Genomic DNA, 24242 nt, shown 5'->3' on the forward strand with positions numbered 1-24242 from the left:
GTGCCGATGCGTGGGGGAAACAATAAGTACTCGAAGTTACCTGCCCTGCCGTAGAAGAAGGAGGGTTTGTTGATTCTCTCGCAGACATCTGCAGACCGGTGCTTTTTTGGAAGAGATTTTTTTTTTTTTCTCTCCTCTCTCTCTCTTTACAAACCACAAACGGATGTGAGGCAGGGAAGGTGTTTCTTTGACTACTGAAGTCAGGCACCTCTTTTTTATTCTTCTCAGTCTTGTTGTGTGTCCCCCCCCTACCCTCACACACACACTCACTCACACACACCCCTTTTTGCACCAACATTAACGACAAAAAGAAAAGGAAAGGAGTTTGCTTGATGTTTTAGTGAAATGGACGTAAGATTTTATTCACCACCTCCTCAGCCTGCAGCCGCTCCTGATACGCCTTGTTTGGGACCTTCCCCCTGCCTGGACCCCTACTATTGCAACAAGGTGACTCGTGTTTTGTGTCGTCCGAGGTGTTTTATCTGTGCTGTCGATTGTGCTGTTGTCGCGGCGCGTTGCATGAGCGGGCGCTGCGCTTTGGCGAGCCGCGCACCAAGTTCACCGGCGAGGCAGAGGGCAGCGGCACTTGCCGGGATTTGGGGTGTGGGGAGCGCAGTGCCGCCCGCCGCGGAGAGGTGCCGCCGGGACACACACCGGCTCCCCTGCAGGCACCCCAAATTAAAACCCCGGAGTAGTTTGGGGGCGGGCGGCTGGAGCGGGGGGTGGGGGGGGTGGGTGGGGGGGTGGGAGGCATTTTCCATAACATCTTCCCTTTCGGAGAAACAGCGTGGACAAGGATGTTGATGCGGAGGACTTGAATTTCCAGGGCTCCTGTTAGTGAGAAAGATCGCGCCCGCCACAAACCGGCAGAAACTCTGCCCCGCCGCGTACCCTGCAGTTCATGTGTCAAAGCGGTGCTTGGCGGTGCCGGGAGCGCGTTTGTGTGTGTGTGTGTGTATGTATGTGACATGTGTATGTATATATATTTACATACACACAGATCTCTATATATGCACAGTAAGGGCGTGTAAGGGTGACAAGTCGGTTCAGAACAGGGGCTCGACTTTGTCCCGGCTGTGCAACTGCCTTACCAATTTCTCTGTAACTTGATTAAACCGTTGCAAATAGGGTCAGTACCTGAGGCGAGCGAAGTTTCAGGTCCCCGAGCCCTGGGGAAGGAGGAACTGCAGCGGAGGCTCGCGCTAGCCCAGATCCTGGGTTTGGTTGCGAGAGTTGGGTGCTGCGATCCCGGAGCACTTTGCATTACTTTTGCTGCCGAGGAAGGGGGCTGGGGTTCCTGCATTGTTACTGCCTCTGTGGCCTGAGCCAGCTGGTGCTTTATGCATGAGCTGCACTTTCTCTGCTGTTACGGAATGGGCTTTGCACATGAATAAAACGCTGGCCGTAGGAAATAATCAGGAAGTGCGAGCTACCCAGAGCACTCCTTGAGCGCACCCCCGCCAGGGGAGAAAGCTGCGAGCGAGCGCTTCCCGAAAAGATGTGTTCAAACCTGCGCGCTGAGGCGTTTGTTTAGGAACCTGCCGCGGAAGGCTGTGGCAGGCTGCAGCCGCCGTTTTTCGCAGCGTAACCTCCGCCCTGCGCAGCGTCCGCAGGGCTGGCCGCTGGTGCGGAGGGTGGCGGCGGGTCGGCGCGGAGGCGCGGCGGGCGCGGAGGCGCGGCGGGGCGCGGAGGCCGGGCGCTGCCGCGGAGGGGCAACCCGCGCGGGGCGACCCGCCCCGGCCGGCCGCGGACAGCCTGGTTCCGAGCTCGGCTATTGTCGTGCCGGTCTCACGTGTCAGAGAGATGATGTTCAGAGCCGTCCCTTTCATTCCGGGGCAGCTGCCTCGATGCAGAGATAAACAGCAAAATAGCGTGTTGTCTGTGCTCAAGCGCGGAGGCTGCGGCGCCGGGGTGAAGCCCTCTCAGTTTTCAGGCAAGATTTCCCACATGGTCTCATCTACCAATCACAACAGAAAGGACCAAATTCATCCTGGCTGCATTTCACATATACTCAATGGAGTTATAGAATTCAGGGATAAATCTGGCCCTTTGTGGTGGATGCCTAAGGATATTTCAAGGGAGATCCCAGAGGTATGACTGTTAGCGGTGTTTTAAGTAACTGTATTTTGCAGCGTCTGGCAAACCTGCCCTATAGATCGGAAGTTTGTGCCAGGAGTGAACTTTGTTCAGCAGGAGGAGTCCAGATGCGTAGGAGCCTGTATGGGTGCATTAATTTTTTGTAAGTGCTCTGAGTAATCATGAGGCTACTGCTACCTTTGATCTGTAGCTTGCCGTTATTTTCTCTGTTGTCTGTTTTTGTAAATTGTAACCATAAAATGTTGCCAAGTGAGAAGCTTGGGCTAATATTAATGACATAAGCATCAAAATGTCTGAAGACCCATTTGGCAATGAAACTGGACAAACGTTATTAAACCTATCAGTGATTTAAAGCTTCAAAAAGAAGGTAATGACTTGAATACACATTTCATTCATCATTCTTGAGATAGTGGGCCAGATTTAATTTAAAAGTTAAATGCTTTGGAAAATCAGGAATTACTTTAATATATTAGATCATTTTCCAATTAAGTTCCTTAAATCATTTTTGGTGGGTTGCACTGCAAATCAAATAAATTAATTTAGAAAGTCTTTTTCAGAATTTCTTTACTAGCTGGTTAAAGCTTCTTTTAAGTCATGCCATGTATGAGGGAGCAAACTGTTCTTTTTAAATGCAAATGAGACACTCATTCTGTAGACAAGTTGCAACTCTTCTATTTCACTTTGCCTGAACTGATAATGTGCTTAAAAGTGCACAGTCATAAGACATATGTTTTATGCTTGGAAAAGACTTACCAGGAATGTTTCAATATAAGGTAACTGAGTATAGGACGAATGTCTTTTTCAGATGTCTTTGCCATTGACCATTGATTACATTAAATGGACAGAGTAGGTTTGCCAGGCCCCTTGGAGGCGTACATTTACTGAACATTTCATTTTTCACTCCCTTCACTCTCTCCCTTCGTCCAGCATGATTAACATTGCTGTGAAAACTTATCTGACTGGTCCTAAACATGTCGTCATGTTACGGTATTGCTCTGTCACTCATTTTCGTGCTGTGTGTATTCAGGGAGTTTGAAGGGCGGGAGGCCTGCAGAATTTTGTGTTCAGTAAGTTTGGTTGACTGTTTGCTCTTGATCTCTCCCAGGGAAGGAGATGATGGCTGGAGTGTGATGGATCCACGTTCTGGGTTGGAAGGGTGGTCTTGATTAGGTCTTTACCTGCAAAACTCATTCAGAACTGTATCTTGTTTCTTGTAAAGTTAGTTAAAACTTGCTTTGGGCACTTACTAGTGGATTTGGCCCCTGTTTTCATACCTGGGGTTTGGGTTTGGGGTTTTTTTGACAAATATGGCAGACACTGATTCTTTACGTTTTAAGTCTGCTTGAGCTGCTGGTAATTTAGAATGTATTCCACAAATACGCTTTTAAGTTTTCTAGTTGTTCTGTTTGCACTAGTTTTTTTCCTGATCAGATGATTGTTCGTAGCATATGAGTGAGTTCCCAGGCACATGCACAGGAGGTATTGACAGTGCATTTTTCTGTAACCAAAGGGAAATGCACTAACGTAGATTCAAACAGTCGCCTCATCTTACAATTTTCAGTTGGCAGGCTTTGTTTCAGAAGACTGCTTAGATCTTTATTTTATAAACATAAAATAGCATTCTGAGCATCTTAGTCTAGTATTTCTCTATCTGCTGTGAAAGCTCATTATACTCAGCATATATTGTTAAGCAGGCTTTTCCTTGTTTCTCTTGCATTACCCATGGAGAGAGAAAAGTGAAAGAACAATGCAAACAATGTTGGTTATGACAACTGTGTGAGGTATCTCTTATACAAACGGACAGAATGGACGGTATGCTGCGGTATATAGGTCAGCCTTTGAAATAACATAGTGGAGCTCTTACGCTGGACAGACAGATTTAGAGTTGGGGTTGTACTGTTTGCCTCTTGAAACTTGAAGCATAATTGCATTTCAGACATTTACAGGCTAATATGAGTAGTCTGTTCAGTTGAAGTTTATTTTAAGAAACATCACGTTCCTTAATTGAGTTGAATGCTACAAAAGAAAAAACTCTGATAATCCGAGTGTCTTAATTTGTTAGAAGAATACGGTCAGGGATTTCAAGCTGCTTGAAGAAGTCGGATGATAAGTTTAGATGATTATGTAGAGAGGAATAAATAACATTCTTGTGGCTTTCCGTATTGAAGTGTCACCTCTAAACACCGCTTCGATCAGTACTGTAAGAAGGATTGGTATATTTTCATACTTGCAACTTTACAATGTTTTCAGATATCTACTCACATAAAGTGCAGTTATATAATTATAGTTTGACACAGCTAATGACAGGGATGCTGACCCCTGCCAACAGTAGGGAGAAAATAATGGTCTTTACTGCTCCCAATGGTTAGCCTTGCAGAGTTATGCACTAGATTCTTCTGCGATTTGCTACCTGGTTCAAAAATACAGGAGCCTACAACTCATCTTTCTTGTATTCACTGGTAGTTGTCAGTGCAGTGGAAAAATACAGCCAGACAGCAGAGGTAGAATGATAGACTGTAGTTGTTTTTAAAAAGAGGAGTAAAGAGGAAAAAAGAGGGAGAGAGAAGCAAAGCCCTTCAAAATGAAAAAAGCAGAGTGACATTGGGTAGAAGTGGATAAGGAGATATAATACAGTGCTTTGTAAGCAGGTAACAATCCCGCTCATAATCTGAATTCCATGGAGCAAAAGCGCATATATTTATACACAGTGTTTAGAATAATTTATTGTGTAAACTTAACCCCACCATAGAGACTGCTCTATGTAAAATGTTCCATGGCTGTTTACAAAGTGTACATTATTACCAGTGGCTTGCTTCTATCCAGTCTCTAGCTGAAACTCAGAATTGTGGCAAGCCAGCGCTCTGAAGGACAGCTCTAAAGCTGAAATGCTGTGTTAGTGTTTTGACAGCATTTTAGATTATGCTCATCTAATAGATCACTATTTGTTTATTCTGGGCATATTTTTTTTTCCTTAGATAACTACCTTGTCCCCTACTGCATTAGAATCATACTTGAAATTTGTTGCTGCCTCTTAAACGAAAGATTAAGCAGTTGCATTAGTGCTGACTTGATTTTTAAGTGTTAAGTGGTTTAGTTAGTTTCAAAAAATACCACCTAGAAAGAAGGGATATGGGACTTTCCTGGGTTACTAGACCTTAGAATGTAGTCTCAGAGTTGTGGGCACGCCTCAAGTGTGCCTCCTTAAATTCCAGTGTTTCAGAAAAGAAGTGGTCCCAATTTTAGTGGAATACCGAGAACGATTTATGTATGTGCTTTTGAGAAATCTTTCTTTTATCTTATTGATAAACCAAAGCATTCGCAGTCATTCTTCTTTTTTTTCTTTCTGCCAAACATCAGTACCTTGAGAGAAATTATGTTTTATTCTCGTACCAGAATGATGTTTTTCCTCTCTAGGGCATTACCTTCAACCAGCCTATCATGAGGTCTTCTGAAAAAAGTGAAAACTGTAAGCTATTAAGAATGCAGAATTAGCTAAACACTACAGTGCATGCAGTACCTTTGGTGTTGACATTAAACGAAAGAGCAGCTGGAGCTGCATTTAAGGACTTAAGGAGCTGATACTGTGGAGGACTGGGCAGTCCCAACTCCTGTTGAATTCGGTGCGTGTTGGGGACGATCACACTTTACCAGGAAGAACTGAGCACCCTCCTGTCCCCAGATTGCCATCTTAGCAGGACTTTCTCATCTTCCTAACACTGTACAGAAGCATTGGAAAATGGGCTATGTTTAAAACATGACTTTATATTAAGCAGAGAAACGTCCTAATCACACTAGGATTTAGATCAAAATTCTGGCATATTTAAATCCTATATCGATGGCAGATACAACAAAGCTTAGACGGTGGAAGTAAAAAGCTTCCTTTGACTGCTCTCTCAGCATGGCTCAAGAGTGACCTGAAAGCACTGCTTCTCGTGGTGAGAGGGTAGTCCCTGGATCAACGCAGACCTTGGCTTCTGGAACTGACAGCGGTGGCAATTAGTGGCAGCTTTGTTTATCTTTTTGAAGTGGACACATGCTCTGTGGATGTCTAGCATGGTCTGCATACATTAAAATACTTATTTTAAATATAGCCTAACCAAATTTAAATGTTCTGTTGTTGCAGTTGGACTAGATGATCATTGTAGGTCCCTTCCAGCTGAAATAGTCTAGTTCTATTCTATTCTATTCTATTCTATTCTATTCTACTGTTTTAGTTACGCAACTAGGTACCGATTTTCTGCCCAAGGAGTGATTTCTCATAAAAAATGCGGAGTTATAAACTGCTTCAAAACATAGTTTATAGCGGAAGCGCCAAATGACTGTTAATTATAGCAGCGCTTCCAAAATACTTTCACATCAACCTGAATGAGATTTTCTTGGTCATAACGTTTTTCCCTACAGCATTCAGTTGGAAAATGGCAACATTGCATTATTCTATGGTTACACACAGATTGTGTAGTGTTAGCAGCAGCAGCAAACATCACCCTTCCACAGCAGCAAGTGCACAGAAGAAAATTTCATCTCCCCTTCCACTGGAATATCTGCATTTTATGTTCATTGGTTGTGATCAGTTTTAGGTTAGTAAGTCAGAGCATTGAATAAAATGTTTAAATCTTGACTTAGATCTTCAAAGTTAAAATAGTTTTTCAGCAGAGATCTTGGTGCAACCGACATTTGTAATGTCTGTGGTTTTCTTTTGCTTCTTATGTTTGCAGTAAGTAGTTTATTTTTAGCATTTGAATTTCATATGGCTCTACTAATATTTATATCTTATCTTTCAATTGCACATATGCTAACACTGTTCCTGAACTGTTCATTTAGTATTTCTCACTGGGCTGCTATTTGATTTGCTGTAGACCCTTGTAGGACGGTTTCCTCCCAAGAAACACACTGCTTTCTAAGTTGCAAAACATACTTGAATTACATGAGCATCTGACAAATCCAGGTTAGTGGAAATGTCAGAATGTTTTAGCATTCACATTCTTGACTGTTAAACTGCTCTCTACCAATCAAAAGTGGCACGAGTGGCTTTTTTCAAAGGTACTGCTGGCTAAGCATGGAAATTGAGCTGCTGTGTTAGTACTTTTGTCTCCTGCTATTGTTGTTGATGATTATATGGTCTTAAAGGTTAAATGGAAGTTACTGTAGCTGGTATGTATTTTTGTTATATTAAGGAAATCTACAGTGAACTCCAGTTACTTATTCTATCTGCAAGAAGAAACGAGAACTCTGAAATCAGACAGTGATAACCTGTACTTAGGGAAATGGGTCAGTAAAGGAAGTACGAAGTCTGCAATGTGAAGCAAAAGATTTATCCAGACAGTTCCTGCCAGAAGAGTGAGAAGATTATGTATACGTATAAATTCCTATTGTATCAATGCTACTCTATACGTATATACACACGTATGTTTCTGCTTCGTTATATATTGCTCACTTTGAAGAAAGTGAACTTACTCTGAGAATCCATCATTTCTATCCTCTATTATAAGTAGCTGCCTTCGAAGTCGTATTCTGGTCACAGTTGCCAAACGTGCATAGCTTTGTATTCATGAATAAGAGAAAACATTTGTTTCTTATACGATCATCATGTTTGCATCAACCTGAAATAATAATAAATAGTAAAAGGAAAAATAGTGGTGAAAAGGGATGATAACCTTTCAAAAAAGTATGATTTGTCATTTGGCAGACACAGTTGTGAATATTAGTCATAGAAACCTGCAGATAGTAGAGGCTTAATATCAAAGCTAATGATTTATTTTATGTTAATGACTTTCTGCTAGGGCATAAAAGACTGCTCATAATGGACTCTCAGTGCTGTGTTCAGTTGCGAAGGCTAATGGGATAATCTTACCCAAAATTAGGCTTTTTGAAGTAAACCATGGTGTTATTTTTTCAAGTTAACTCTTGAAAATGTATTGGCAAACTGATTTTTTTAAGAACTGCTTGTAATCTTTATAGGAAAATATAAAGCAAGTTTTTTTTCTTCATTAGCAGTTTTCTTAATTGTGTTGGAAATGTCTATGTTTTTTTACAGTTCTGAAGAATAATATTCATGATGTGGAAGTCATTCACTTCAGTGGTTTTATCATAGTGCAGTAAGTTTTTCTGGGGCACAGTTGTTTTTGCAGGTTGAACAAAGGAAAAGAAGAATTATTTTTTTAGTGGCCTAGCCAGTAATTCACTAAATGGTAGTAAAACTCTTAGTTTTGCATTGAGAAGTTTTTAAAATCATGTTTACAATTAGTTATAACCAACATTATATTTCAATAAGAGATAATTTGCCTACTAAAGTTCACATAATGTGCTAATCATGTCTAGTGGTTAATAAAGGCCTCCTATCTCACTCCCCTGATGGCTATAAAAGGCTATTATGTTCATGGCAGCAGTTCAGGTACAGCTGCTGTGTGTTAATAATGCATCATTGTCCCACTAATAAACACAGCAAAGGTCAGCAACCCTGAGCACCTAAAACACCTATTCTCTTTCCAAAATATTTATTAACACCTTAATGGCGTATCTATTCATTTTGGTTAGGATTATATCAGTTAATGACCCTCATGGAATCCCGTGTGTTCAGGTTTTGCAACCTACGTGCTGTTGTGGGCTGTTGCACTCATCTTTCCTCCTAAACATTTCTTTTTCATCGCAACTATGTGTTGTATCTTTAATTTAAGATTAGCATTCCATGGTTACTTTATGATTAACTTACTTTGTTACTTACTTTGGCAATTTTCATTTTTTTCCTCAGCTAATTTAAGATTATATTTAGAGGCTGAATTTTCATTAGTTAAGACACTTTATAGAAATTGTAACTATGTGCTAAAAAACTATGTGATTGTGTAACACACATTCACGCATGCACACATGCACAGAGAGATGCATGGATACACGTGTGTATATATAAGCTTCCATACATGATTTTATACTAGTGACTTATGTTTTCCTTTTTAGAATAGATTGCTGTATTCATAAAGGTTTTTTAAAATGCATTTTCTACAGACAAAGAACATACTCACATGGGATTTCCATTTTGCCAGGGAAACATGCAAATCAATAGGCCAGCACTTATCTGCATTAAAATTAGGTGTACTGTAATTTATGGGTGCAGTGATATTGTATTTGTCTTGCATAGCCTCAGATATTCTTTAAGGTAGCCTGGCTATGTGTCCTTAGAGAAAAGCAAAAGTGTTAATTGAACAAAATCTCATTTTCTCATCTTGTAGTATTGCCTTTTGTTTTCTGTTACTCATTTTGAAAACCTGATGGGTTTTTTTGTGCTGTGTGATTTACAAACAAATGTTCAGAGGGCAGAAAAATACCACTACACTTCCATCAAGAGAAATGAAATAGCTTAACTAGCTGAAGGGTTTCTATTTGGTGTAGCACATAGCTTCAATGACACATTTGTCATGCTTTAAATATATAATACATACAATAAAATATGTACAGGCACAGTTGTGATATATGTAGTGTCTGGCTCCATTGCTATTGTTTGTAGTCTCTACGGTTGTCATACGTTGTTCTTTGCACATCATACCCTTACAGCGGAATTTGACACAATTTCTAGCTTTCAGTCCTGCACCATTTTCATTGCACAATGTACATGAGTTTGACAGGGTGTGTTGAGGACAACTCTGGCAAGCAATTGATATTTTGAAGTGGCAAGCGTTACAGCAGCTGCCTGCTTGTGAAAAAGGAATGATAAGATATACTGTATTGTTAGTTTCAGGCAAAGCATTAAGGTTTAAGCTCTGTAAAAATGTACACATTATTCGTCAGTGGTGAAGCAAGCCTTTTATGTTTTTTAGAGCTTAGCTCTCTGGCTGATGTGAACTAGAATGACATTGGTTTAATGGTCAGTAAATGAATAGGAGTACTTTGAATTTGAACCGCTGCCAATTTTGCACCGACAAAGAGACTGACAAAAGAAAGATTTTATGTGAAAGCAAAGCACAAGCAATGTTTGGGGAGGTGGGGAGGTGGGTAGAGGAACCCAACAGAAATATTCTCCAACGCAGCCTTGTAATGATACTAAAATTGTTGAAACACATCCATTTTACATGGCTCATCGGCTACGAACCTAAGCTGTTTCATTTAATGTTCTTTAAAACCTGTTGTATACACATAGTCTTTTAGAATATATTCATATGGAATTTACAGTGTGTTTTTCTAAATACCACACTGTGCCCTGAAGGCCTGTTGGCAGAACATCAGAGTTGTCCACTGCTGGAGTTCCCAAGTCTCTCTCTATCTGGTAGTGGGAAATTGTAGTTTAATCAGTTATGGCACTTTCAGTGTGTAACATTCATTAGTAAGGCAATTTGTCATGACTGTTAATAGTCAGGATGCATCTGCTCTCTCTTCAGTTACGGAGCGTGATAAGCAAGAGGGCAAGTATTTCAATATCTAATAATATTAGCATATTTGAAAACTGTAGTTCAAGGTTAGTGCTCAAAACACAAACAGCAGATTAATAATGACCTATTTATTTTTACTGGTTTTACCTTTACAGATTTGATTATAAAGTACCCTAATGCTCTTATGAGTTATGCATTACCTAACTGGGTATTAGAAAGTAAATGTTAGCATCTTCAGTGTTTATCAAAGACTTTTCTTCTATTGTCATAAATTCAAAGTTAGGATATTTTCAAAGAGTTGCAAATACTTATAATTGAGCCACATCATTTTCCCATGTGTCAGTAATAAATTGTTCACAGTATCATTTTTGGCAGTAGCAGGCCTTTTACAGTGTTACTTTTGTGGCTGGGCAGCTTATAATGTTATAAAAGATATTCGGTGCCTACCAAACAGACAACATGCAATTAGAATAATGTTCTCTTCTTGCTAAAAAACGGCTTGTAATCATTGTTCATTGTTCTAAACATGAAAGGTTAAATTGTTTCCTACAGTCAAGAAAGGTTAGAGGTTTTTTTCACATATATCTGATAACCCTCATGTATTACATAATATGATAGCTTCACACACAATAGCTTTGTGACACATTTTAATTTTTAATGAAAAGCCCCCCAAATTTTAACATAATGATTTCTTTAGAAGCTGAGCCCAATCTTGGTAAAATCCGTTCTTGCTAGTAACAAAAGCTGTTACTGTTTAAGTTCCTGTTCAGCAGTTAGTTGGTACGCTTCACTGGATGTTGTCAAAAAGGCTTTTCTCTTGATTGACAACCCTGTAGGAATGTGAATGGAGATTTTAATTGCATATCATGTGTGCATATCAGAGTGAGTGGATTCACTGACTCTGCTTAGCTCCATATCTCTACAGGTCAGCCAAGCCAAAACACTTCTTCTTTTTAATAAGCAATTGATATATTTTCCAGAGAGAGAGAAAAAGGGCATGCAAGTGAAGAATGGACTGTAAAGCAAAACATTGCCATGAATTTCAGAAGAAAAATGTGTGCAATAAGTTTTCAGAATGTTTAAACGCAATTAAGAAGTATTTTGATGATGTAAATTCATTTCAAGTCTTAGTTGGCCAAAGGCTGCTAGAATATATTTTTCTTCTGGCATTTGCTAGCAGAAGTGTGTTTATCTTTTTACTTTTTTTTCCAAGAGTACTTTGAACAGAATCAAAAAAAAAGTAAAGCCAGTGGAAAAATTTACTGAGGCAGGCTGCCCTTGCGTCTTGCACCTTTATAGAAGACATGGGGAAATGGTGGGGGTTTCTTTGTATGTGTGGGAGATAGTGGGCTTTCTCATTCATACTGGATTTGATCCACACTCTTTGGGCAACACTGTTACTTTAGGGGGAGATTTACCTAGATAAGGACTGGCAGAGACCTCAGTTTTGAGTCTGATAATAAAACTGAGTTTTGATATCAACTGTAATGCAACTTAAATATTAATTTTTTTTTCTTAAGAACAGTAAATGATACATCACTGCAAAATGACACTGATAAATAAACCTCAACATTTTCCATAGCCAAGCACATTGCAGGTGAAAATGACGAAGCCAAAGATTCATTATTATGAATAGTAATTAGATTTTGATGTCTCAAATTAGATTCCAGGTTTCATTTTACATCAGAAACCACAACACTGACTGTATTTTTTTTAAAGCTCATAAAGCATCGGCAACTGAAAGCACAGCTACAACACGGTTGTGGGGAACTTTTAGCTGAGTTAGTGTTTTGTGCCTGTACAGGGACATTGAAATCTAAAGGGGGATGACAGTTGCATTTTTCCAGGAGGACCCCTGGGAAGGAATTGTTACTTAGTCAAAAAGTTTCTTTCCTGGTTTGTCAATGCTCTCGGATGAAAAGCAAATTGACTGCCTTTTGCCCTTTTACCCTTTGTGTAGGGCCAACTCGCACTTTCAGGTTATATTTGTGTAAAGTGTGGGAATGGAGGATGCCAACCACTTGTTGAATCTTAAGGCGACAACAGCAAGGCACATCACCTTGTCTGACAACATGCTGTTTAACTTTGGCACCTGTACGGATCCTATTCACTCCTTTGTTGGACTAATGTGTATCTCGCCCAATTATGTCTTGAACATCAGTAAACCCTTAGGAATGCTTAAAAACTATGAATGCCTTAAGAAGAAAACCAACAAGACTGCTTTATTTCTAATGAAGCAAACCCCTTCTGACTTAATATATGACATCAATGGATGGTTGGATTTATTAGGAACTGACACTTCCAGGGATTTTCAGGATTTATGAGTAGAAAATAGAGGGAAATGGGAAATGGCAAAGATAGTAATCTGAACGTATGATTCCCTCTGTACAGTGCACATGCAAGTCTTATGAGCAAATGCATCAATGAGGAGCCGTAGCTTTCTGGACACCCAAAGGTGATTGTGTTTAGATTTGTCTGGGCTCATAGCTGTGCAAGTTTCAGACCTTTGGCACTTTCACTTCTGACAAAACTTTTTTTTGAGAGAGAATTTCTAAAATTATTCCTGGTTTGGGGAGCTTTCCATCATAGCTACCAGGTCCACAAGGCTCCTAAAGCCAGGAAAAATTTTAGACTTTGGAAGTCGAAACCTATAAGGAATGAAGAATTTTTAAATGTTTTTTTCATTGTTGAGGAAAGAAAATATTTCGATTGTGCAACGTGGTAAAGCTTGTAACTAAGGTTTTGATAAAAATGAGAGCAGACCCTGAAGCTATAATTTTGGATTAACACCAGGGCCATTTTTGTAAATCACCGTAGTAGCTCTTGTAATAATGTTGAGAAGATTACAACATTGCTGTCATGAGGACTTCATTTGTTCAGGACTTTGTTAGTTTATGAAGTCAAACACTTTAAGGTTGGGAATGCCAGATTTAAGGATGTCTTGATTTTGCTCTTTAATATGTTATCATTGGCAGGAATTGATGGAATGAAACAGTGGATGTGGAATAAGTGATCATGCCATTGAAGCTTTGTCATTAATGCAGTTACAAATGGCACCTGAGTTAGGCTTTCAGGCAGCCTTAAATCTGGCTTTTTCCACATTTTGGCCTCGTGACTTTGTAACCCAAATAATATTCTTTCAAAAATATCTTTTTGTGTGTGTTACTAATTCATTGGATCGTATCCATGACATTCATTGCTATCATCTATCAGGAGCATTTGAGTCTCTTCAACATTGCTGCACAGATTTTTCTGCTGCAGAGTTAACTCTTGTTAGCAGCCGGGAGAGTTTTGTCATGGTGAGTGAAGGGAGGACCAAGTCTTGCTGTGGCTAGGAAAATCTTGCACTCTCTCTTACCGGTCCTTTCCTTCTGTGGATACTTTGACACAGGCAGTCATGAGGCATGCTTACGTTCTAAAGATTTGGGATCCAACATGAGAATACTTGTGTTATTATTTTGTCACGATGCCCACATTTTGGGCTGAGGAGCTCAAGCATAAGTTCAGGCTTTAGTAATTTCAACAGTTTACTTCTGAACAAAAGGCACTTTTCTATCTCAATATCTTTTCTTCTGCTGAATTTGAAAGATGTGCTGCAAATAATGGAGCTGGTTGAGTTTCCTTAGGGTTAAAAATACCACTTGAACTCCAAATACAGGTATTGTGACCAAAATTACAGTAATATGTACTATAGTTGCACCTGCAATTGTGAAATAAGAGAAACCCTATTGTATGTATCTTTATTATCGTATATAGATACTATGCTTATAGAAATAATTAAAGTAGCATCTGTTAAATGTATGTTTATATTAAACTCTCTAAATTTGTATAAATTACTTTAGTTCTAGTAAAACCGGAGGATTTAGTATACAAATCCTTAGGGTTTGTCCTGTAATATTTTTCTTTGGAGCTACAAGGGAGTCCATCTATATAATAATGAAAGCTCAGAGAAAAAATATTTTTGAAATGGAAAAATATATTATTCAGCTGAATCCATTGCCCTTTTAAGAGTGCTCTGATTCCAGAGGACTTTCTCAAACAGAACATTACAGTGGAAATACTAGAGCAGCATTCTCTAACTCGGCTTTGGTTTTATTCACTCTTTTCAGAAATTCAAAACGTAAATGTTAATATTTACTACAGAATAAAATAGGTAAGGTTCTGAATTTAGAAGGTTTTGGTTGGAGGAGAAGACTGCAGACTTTCTAGGAACAAGTTAATTACAACAGAGACAGCCATTAACCTGCTGCTTCCTACATGGTTGCCTGGGTTTCTAGCAATGTTGGAAGCTCTTTGCTCATATTAGAGCTGTAAGCGTATTCTGAAGCAATGGGGCACAGTGATGTACCAGACCTGGAATTTAATTTTCTGCCATTCGCTCGTCAGAATCTTCCCTTATTCTTACTACTGAGCTTGCAATGGACCCGTACACAGCTGAAAATAGCAGTATTGGAATGCATATTTCCCTGTTTATTAGGAGTTGAAAATAGAAGAGTGTCATAATCATCAGGTCTTTTTATCCTGCGTAAGGATGAAGCATGGCTGTGAGGGAATGTGGGCTTTCCATCCACTCTGGTAGCTGAGTGTTGTTCAGTCAAGCATGGGAGAGGAGAGCAGGGAAAGGGGGCACCGAGTGCTTAAGGAACTCATCTAAGGAAAAGAGCTGGCGCTGTGGTCTCTCAGCGCTGGTTTGAGCATATGTTTGCATTTTACCATCACTGAACATTTGTCTCCTTTCTGCCAGGAGACTCCCTTCCTCCTTCATGTTTCAAGTATTCTCCCCATACAGATGCTGAGCTTTGAAAAGACAGATGAATTGCAACCTAACTCAGAGTACCTGTTGCCAGGTGATTAGGAATTTGTGCTAGAACAGAAGAAAACATGAAGATATCCTGTAGAAAACAGATTTTCTGACTGGTCTTGGCCAAAGCTGGGCACCATTTCCACCAGCATGGACACCTAAGCTATCTCCAAGGAAAAGCTGACCAGCTCACTAGGTGAGAATGGACACCACTGGAGGGTCCTGAAGTCCCTGTACTGTCAGTGGAGAAGGCGGGTGTGGGGTATGGGGTGTGCCCCAGGCAGACTAACTTTCACCCACAGTTCTTCGGGGTGATTCAGAAATCTCTGGTTCAAAGACCTAGTGTGACACCATGCCTGTTTCAAGGAAGACAGCCAAATTCAGATTTACATGACAGCAGAGCTATTAGGATTAGGATGGATCAACTGAAGTAGTACTGGATGATATTAAAAGTTCCATGAATGTGCATTTACAGAAGTCTTTATGGTGCATTATGTTGCTCTTTCTGTGGACTTACATGACTCCAGGCAACGTTTGCTGGCTCATGGAACAAACTCCTCGAGCTGCAGGGGCTTCCCTGAGAAGTGCTTTCTGTCTTCAGTCCATGAAATGTCATGTTAGCTTTTCCATTGCTGCCTTCATCTGCTACTTTCCTCACTCATGTTCCGCAGAAGTCCTAACATCCTGCAACAGAGGCTGCCTCTTCAGCAGCTCATTTACCATCCCCTGCCAGAAAGTGTCTTTTAAGAAGATAGAGTCCAAAAATATCAGGAAATTCTTTTGTGACCATTACATTGATGAGGTCACATAAGAGAAATGGGGAAAAGTAATCTCTCCAAAAATAGATCCTGGTGATAGAAAGAGCAGTCTCCAGCAATGAAGGGAGAGATCCTTCAACACAAACTTAATTGTGGAGGTCTAGAGAAACACTATGAGATGCTATGCCATCTTGAATCCCATTCCCCACTCCCCTTCCCTCCCCCTGTCTCTGATAAAATCACTCTTCTCCACATCCCAACTTGTTATCTCTTAACTTGGATGAGAACCTCGTTCTTCCTCAACAGCAGGTCTTATTTCAGCCTTTATCTGGTGGTTCAATAACTTATGCCTGCAGCTCTTAAAAAAAAAAAAAGAAGTCGACAAGCTTGGAGTACAAGGAGTGGACCACTCAAATTCTGTGAGTTCTTTTTCCTTTAGGGCCACTCCACAGTACTCTGTAAAGATAATTTTACTATTTGGTTTTTGGTTTTTCCCCTTCTCTGCCTTTACAAAACAGTACAGTTGACTGTGTAGCTGAGAAGCTGGCAAATAAATTCTACTGCACAGAAATAGTTTAAAAAAATTACCTTAAGATTATTAACCACACCAGTGCTGGCGTAATGAAAGGACTTGCTTATACGCACAAAAACGGGGAAGAGGAAGGTCAGAATTAGAGCTGGAATTCCATACTTAGTTTGAAATTTTTAGTTATGGCAGCATATTTTGTATATAGGATTATTACTCTTTGGCAAGCCCTGCTGTGTCTAAACACTTTTGGGTGGGCTAAGGATGAAGTTTCAGTTTAACTCAGAGTTTTCTTGCATTTTAGACCTTAGATTATAATAACATTTCATGAGCATCAATTTTTATGGTACAGTTAATTTGTAGAAGGTGCTATTTTTACACAGTTCTAGTGCTAATAGAAGTCTGTTGCATTAGATTTTAAAAGGTGAACTTCGTTATGTTTTTCCTGACAAAGAAATGTATCATCTAGGATACAGAACTGTGACAAGCTGTTTGTGGAATAATTCAACAAATCTTGTATTTTCTTACCATTTTTTCCCATTATCCTAAAAAGGAATGCAGCTATGAGCAAAACTTTACCTTCTCGGTGCTTTAGTATATGGGCTGAAATACACTCCTGAATATCTTATTACATTCTGTATGCACCACTTGTATAGGACTGCCAATGTCTGTCACCAGTCCTGCCTTAATACAGTCTCCTGTTCTTAGTATCTTGTGTTTAGACTCAGTGCAGCACAAGTACACAGCCGCTGTCTTTTTAGTGTTGAATTTTTAATGTGTCAGCATTTGTAATGATTTCATTACAGTACTGAACAGAATTGGACTTTATTTTTTGCAGATACCACTGTATTTGAAAAAGGAACCATTCTTTCCTCCCTTGAAGAAGTGTGTACAGTACATTGTGTACTCTGTTCTGTATGTATCTGTGTCTCCAAATTAGTTTGTATCACCTCTGTTATAAAACTCCTTTTCTTCCACCACTACTCTGAAATTGCCTTTCATACTCAGTGTAACCTATGAATTGGTCCTGCAAGTGAGTCATTCCAAGGTTGTTGTTCTTCCCTTATAACCACATTTAATATAAAATACTGTGCTCTATGTTATGTCCATCTTGTTCAAATGGAACAGTGTCTGCTGAGATGGAAAAGCAGAATGCAATATCAGAATACATTTAAATGTAATAATGTCTCTAGAATCTTTCTTTTTATGGTACAGAAATAACAGCTCTCCTGCCCTTATCACTGCTTTGGCTTTTAGAGCCTTGTGGTACCAGAGTATTTCAATCACAGGCTTGGCCTTGCAGCTCTTACCCTAGGAAAAATGCCACTGATATCCAGAGGAGTTTTGCTTTCTTCAAGGACTGTGATTTGGCCTCAGGTCAGCTACATAGCCCTGTCTTAGGTATCCCTTTTTCTTACATAAAGGTTTACGTAAGCTTTATTGTTCTAGATATCCTGCACATTTCTTGTATTAACAAAATGATACACCTAGGGTTAATTTTCAGGACTATTGCATTTTATACATACTGGCCCTAAAGAAACCTTACTGAGAACATTAAATTCATTTTCTATTGAGTGTTGTTTTTCCTGTAAGTACATGTGCATTCCAAGGTCCATCAAGCACAAATATTTTAAAGTATTAAACCAATATTAGCTATCACAGTTACAACATCATATTTTATCTGTCTCTCCTGCAGTTGCAAAACTGTGGCTGAGGTTCATTTGAGTTGCACTTTCCTCAAAAAATAATCAGTTAGTTTTACTTTTCCCTGTGTAGTGGATCAATCCAAAAGGTATTTCATTAGCAAGACAGAGGCACACGCAAGCTGTGAATCTGGGGTGAGAGACAAATGCACAGACCCACTGATACCCTGCCTCTCTGCAATACTCCCTGCAAGATTCCCTGCAGGTCTCTTTCCCAGTAAGTAGGATAAAGAGTGCTGGTAGTTGGAAGAGAACTTCAGTGGCTTAGGGAAACTCATGCCAGGAAACTTGTTTTTGTTCTAAAACAATCGCATGTCTTTCCATCCACCTGCTCTCACTCAGGGCTTTCAGAAACACGTGACTCATGCGAAGCCGTGATGCTCTCACAGTGTGATTCAGGCTGCCGCCTGCATGGTACATCTCCATAGTTCCTTGAGGACCAACTGTTACTACTTGTAAAAATTTCCATGTTTCCTTTAAACCCCCATTTCAATTCAAAATCCTTGCATAAGCAGATACATGTAAATAAAGAATCAGTGTATTTTCCTGATACAGGGAGGTTGTCCACTGTTCCTTTGAGCTGTTTCTTGACCCAGTTCTATGTTACAGTTTTGTTGCTGTGATCTACAACAGGCTGTGTGTGTGTTGAGTGCCGTGGACCTGGGTGATGTGAATTTATGGCATGCTGGCTGTTGTACAGTAGCGTCCTGTGCAGACACTTCCATGTCCACACAGGATGCCTTTGTGTAAAGATACTCTGCTTTGAAAGCAGATGGACGTTATTGCTTCCTAGTCCTTCAGACTAAGTTTTCGTCTTGATCAGTGAGCTGGTCTGGTTTGCCATGTGACTGTAGGAGGACTACCAAGCAAAGAGGGGGCAGGCTTCACCTTTTAGTTACAAATTTTAAATGGGTTTTAGCCAGTTCTGAAACTGTGCCCTAAAATTACATGGGGATTTTGCAAAACAGTGAATATACTTCAAATTGATGTGGGCGCTAATCTGTCTGTATACACAAACCCCATGTTTACATCTACCTTAGGCATATTTGAGAAACAGCCTATAGGTGCACTGTTAGTGCAGGTAATTCAAGAATGAAACGTCCTAAAACTCACCAGTGGATGCAATTCCAGTGGCAAACAGTTCTTCTTAAGAGATTGACTATGATTTGCTGTTGACAGCCCTGGCTAACTGAAGTATATAACAACCATTCTAGTTTGCAGTAGTTTTAAGTCTGTCTTTAAAAGTGTTTCAGGAATCATTTTGAAGTAGAAATCTGAGAATATGAGATACACAGAAGGAAATGTTTCTGTCTGTCATGAAAAATCTGTATCTAGCTAGAGGCTGCAGTGAATGTGAAGAATGATAGTATCTCAGCTATGCAGTATGCATTTTTGACTGTCAAAATTTGCATGTATTTAATGCACTGAACTGTTTTAAAAACACTGTTCTTAGGATAGTTGTCAAAATATTTTCTATAATGGATGAATTTAAATCTAATTAACATATTCATGTTTTAAACTTGTGGGCATTTTTTTGTCCAAAGCAGTGCATAATTTATATTCATATATAAATACCTGATATATACTATATTCAGATGTAGTATATAGCTCAGGTTTAAATTGAACTTGGATGGTCTTCAGTCATCATACATCTCACTCATCAATACAACTTTACATTGTTGTTCATTAATATTCTCTTAAAGGAGTGGATAAAAGTTTTATACCTACAACTTATCTCTTATAGTTGGGGTTTTTTAATGGTGGAATAGCAAAATGGAGATAAAGCTACATTGGATGCTTGTTTTGTGCAAAACTTGATCTGTGTGTGTAATACTTATAAATAAAGGTGCAAGAGCAAATAGCCTAGATGTCAGGTAAGACCACATCTATATAAGCTCTCTGCTGAGTTCTGAGTAATCATTTGTTAGTTCCCCCAATAACTCAGTCTAATCAAATACAGGGATGTAAGCGATATCATGTAATAGCTTTTTGGAATCAATAAATATGCCATGGTTTTGAATTACTAGCAGTGTAGATGTGGCTGATAAGCTCAATTGTTGGAAGACTGATCCCATAAAAGTGAAAAGTGAGATCTTTAAAAAAAATTGGATGAAAGCCAAATCTTTTATGAAACAAATAAAGTGTGTCCAAGTTCTACTTTGCACAAATTTGGACAAATAATTAACGATATGATAGAAAGAAATATGCAAGTTTAGCAGTGATATCTTTCAGGATCCAGGTTGTTAACTATGGGTAAACCAGAACTGTGAGTTAAAGAAATGGGATATCAGTTTTCTCAATCTTCAGAACATCTTCAGAAAACTGCCTTGATATCAGTATTTAAATTAGAAACTTAGGTGTGATTGTGACAGAGGTCTATACTGGTTGCTTTCTAAAGCTTAAATACAGGTAAAGCTTTGGGATAGGAATCCTCCATAAAACTGGCATGGCCAGTTTAGAAGTAGAGATAGGTAACAGAGATGATTCCTCAAAGTATCCTTTTCTTTGTTCATCTGGCTTGCCAGTGTGCCTTAGTTTGTGACTCACAAGCATCTAAAATTAATGTAACATCTTATTAAAAAGATGGTGAAGTTTATGCATGGTAAGCTAAGCTTGTGCATAGCCACTGGTACATAAAATCCATGTTGAAGGCATCCCTAGGTAGGAAAGAGTTTTCTAATGTTGAACAGCAAGAATTGCTAGTGTGTGCTACTGGTCTTTCTTGACTGAGGTTCCTCCTGTAAGTGTTAGACATCCCATTCTTCACTAGGTATGGGTTGAACTGTGGTTCTTTGCCCCACTGTTCACTAATGAGTTTCAGACTTCTTGATGGACTTTGGTGGCATGGGACATCTTGTTCAATTTGCATGGCCAAAGTACACTGAATTTCTATATAAGATATCCAGCATATTTCAGATGGTATGTGGGTTTATTGAATAAGTTTTGTGGTAGCTGGTCTTACCTGAGATGTTTGTGGAACTGGTATCTATTCATCTGAGACCCACCTATACAATGGGTGCTGATATTTCTGTGTTGGTGACATTATGTGTACCAGTGCATTGTGGAGGCTGACTGGGAGGGGAGCTGTTGGGATTGAGAGGCTGGTGTGTTGTCAGTGCACTCGTTATGGAGAATGGATAACAGTTTGATGCTTCCTCCCCCACGGTATATATTTTAATGGAAGCTCTCTGGATAGTAGCATTTGTAGAGCTGAGATATGTTTAATGAAGATAATATATTTTGTAACTTGGGCTGTTTTGGTTCAGTACTCACCATTTATTTATATGCTGGTAGCATCCATATTTAGTGCTGTATAAATTAATAACACTATATTTAGTAAATATGAACTATAATCATTGTGCTATTTAATTTGGGTCTAATAAGTACTTGCCAGACTAATGTGTAGTCATGTAGTTGGGCAGATGTACAAAAATGTCATTAACTTGTTTTGATTTGCAGACAGTGATGTATGTGGCAATGTCTGTGAATACTCCTGCTTTTCTTACACCACAGCTACCTCATTTGCCAAATATGGCTATGATCCTTTGTCCACGTTAATTGAGAATGGCATCCTTATTCATCATGTGCAGGGTTTTTTTCAGCCATTAAAATGCTGTCCAAAGACTACTCAACTGAGGAAAACTACAGAATAACACAGAGTGCTTGTTTATCTGTTGTTGTAAGCCTTCTGTTTTATCTCATTGTAATGAATGGGAAAAGGAACTCTCACATCTGAATGCAATGCTGTTGCTAAAGAGCACAAATTCCTTTTGGAACATCAGCATTAATAATTGGACCGGGACTTGCCTGAAATATTTTCATCAGCAATGTCTCTGTTCAATGTTTCTTCTTTTCTTTGACCTTCTGAAAAATAAGTGAAAAATGCATTAAGATAATTTACATTAGTTGTCAAAAACTGTGTTTATTTCTTTGATAATGAAGGTTTCCATTCCTTGATTAAATTTATTTTATATTTGACATTTTCCAGGAATGCATAAATTTGTATGACAGTTAAAGTCTACATACTCCCAGTACATAGTGCCAGGTTGAGTTGAATTTGGACACATCACATAAATAAAAGTGGTTTTATGTTTCACCTTCATCTGGTAGGTGAGCACTCCACCTTTTCTTGTGAAACATAATCGGTTTTGACATGGCAAAATTAGATCCTGGCTATTTATTATCTGCTGAAATCAAAAACCATAACTGGGAAAGCATGTGGTAAGTCCATTGGAGCAGCTTGCATGCAGAGAAGAAAAGGGGAGGCATTCCAATTTTATAAGCTCAAGGTGATTTTCTCTAACACCTAGACCATTTTAATTAATTACCCTGAAAGACTGAGTAAATTATTATTTGAATACTTTATGGCATTACATGTTAACATTTCAAGGACAAAGTGCTGTACTTAGCTTTTCAACAATGCTTCATCTGTCAGAATATATCTTCTGAATTTATGTAGTATACTGCAGTGTAAAGGGTAGTCAGAACTTGAGTACTATGAGTTATTACAAGGAACCTGAGTCAAATATGATCTACTGAAATGGGAGCCCTAATATTTATGGACACCTGGTAGGGACCTACAAATTAAGAAAACCACAGATCTTGCTTCTCAAGAATTAAGACTTTTTTAATCTTTTCCTTACATGATTTTTTGCTCTTCTTTTTGATGTGAAAGTATTAACTGAATGCCATTCAAATGTTGGTTGTAATACAGGTATAGGCTTTCCTGCTAATGGCATGTCTGTGAAGTACAGCTCTGCATATTTGCAGGGTGAGGTGCTGCTTCACTTGCACTGCTTACACAATATGCAGAGCGTCTCCATTTTCTCTTCCTTTATGACTTTCAGTTTTGACACTTTAGCTTTGGGAAGAAGACTTAGGATATGAAACAGGTACCTGCTTGGTGGGCATACCTGTATGTTTCATACAACCTGTTTCAATCAGTGGGGTATGTGAAATGTGATAGGTTGTTTAGATGATGTTTGTAACCAAAACGTCAGCGTACTCCAGCTTTACTGGAGTTGTACTCCACAGATATAATCCTTCTTCCACTGGAAGAGCATACAGCCTTCTAGTAACTTCATGCTACCATCAGTAGATTAGATTAAATCCCCATTTACTGCATTATATTAATATTTTCAATGGCACACTAATCCAAGAAATAAATGTGTCAGTTTCTATGGCTACCCTGTAATGGGCACAGCCATAAGACAGTGCCTTAAGGCCACATAAAGGACTTAATGTACAGATTGAATAGAAGCACATTATTTATTACTAAGCTATCAAGCTGAGAAAATTTAGTGATCTCATTTTTTAGATTTGCTCATTTGACCTGAGCCAATTTGCTTGGCTGATAATATTGAGTATTTAATACCACAATGTTTTCTCAGTTTTAAGGATAAAGTGATTCACACTAATTTCTTTCAGAACAGTTTTATGGAATGAATGATTTTTATGCTCCTGTGATACTTATTGATAGTTCTTTGCGTTTTGTGTGGCTTGAAAATTAAGACTCTTTCAGCCTTTGAACGAACACATAAGAATTCAAGTGTACTGCTATACAAAGTGAGAGAGACACTCCTTTCTTCCTCCTCCCACATCTTACCCCCAAACCTCAAGATATGTTGAAGCATTCTGAGCTGTTAATATCTTACCATGAAGTAAGACGGGGTGACCAGCATGAGTCTCAGGGACTCCTCTGACTCTGGAGAGTCTTTGGGGCTGATGCCAGTTGGTCATTCAAAGACGGAGCTCATCAGCCTTGTCTGTGGTGGGTCGCCCCTGGGGGAGCACTGGAATTGTAACGTGCCATTATAATTTCTTACTTGGGGACCCATACATGCAGCTTAGTTCTTTGAGGTGTGTGGTAAGTATCTCTTCACCCTCTGCCCTGTGATGACTTTAATGCTTTGCTCATAGGGTAAGAAAACCAGCCACCTATGATGTAGATTAATCCCCACCACAACTTGGCTTCCAGCAGCAGTGATGGTGTTTGCAAGC

The 24242-nt window shown here is 39.3% G+C and overlaps 1 protein-coding gene across 1 annotated transcript in view; it reads left to right on the forward strand.

Moving 5' to 3' along the window:
* Nucleotides 1-345: 345 nt before the first annotated feature.
* Nucleotides 346-24242, forward strand: part of TOX (thymocyte selection associated high mobility group box) — a 223609-nt gene continuing 199712 nt past the window's right edge. The window contains exon 1 of the mRNA XM_050892407.1: nt 346-447. Coding sequence (XP_050748364.1) covers nt 346-447 — 102 coding nt within the window. The remainder of the gene's footprint in view (nt 448-24242) is intronic.

The sequence above is a fragment of the Gymnogyps californianus genome, chromosome 2, assembly GCF_018139145.2.
Source record: "Gymnogyps californianus isolate 813 chromosome 2, ASM1813914v2, whole genome shotgun sequence".
Classification (NCBI taxonomy): Eukaryota; Metazoa; Chordata; class Aves; order Accipitriformes; family Cathartidae; genus Gymnogyps; species Gymnogyps californianus.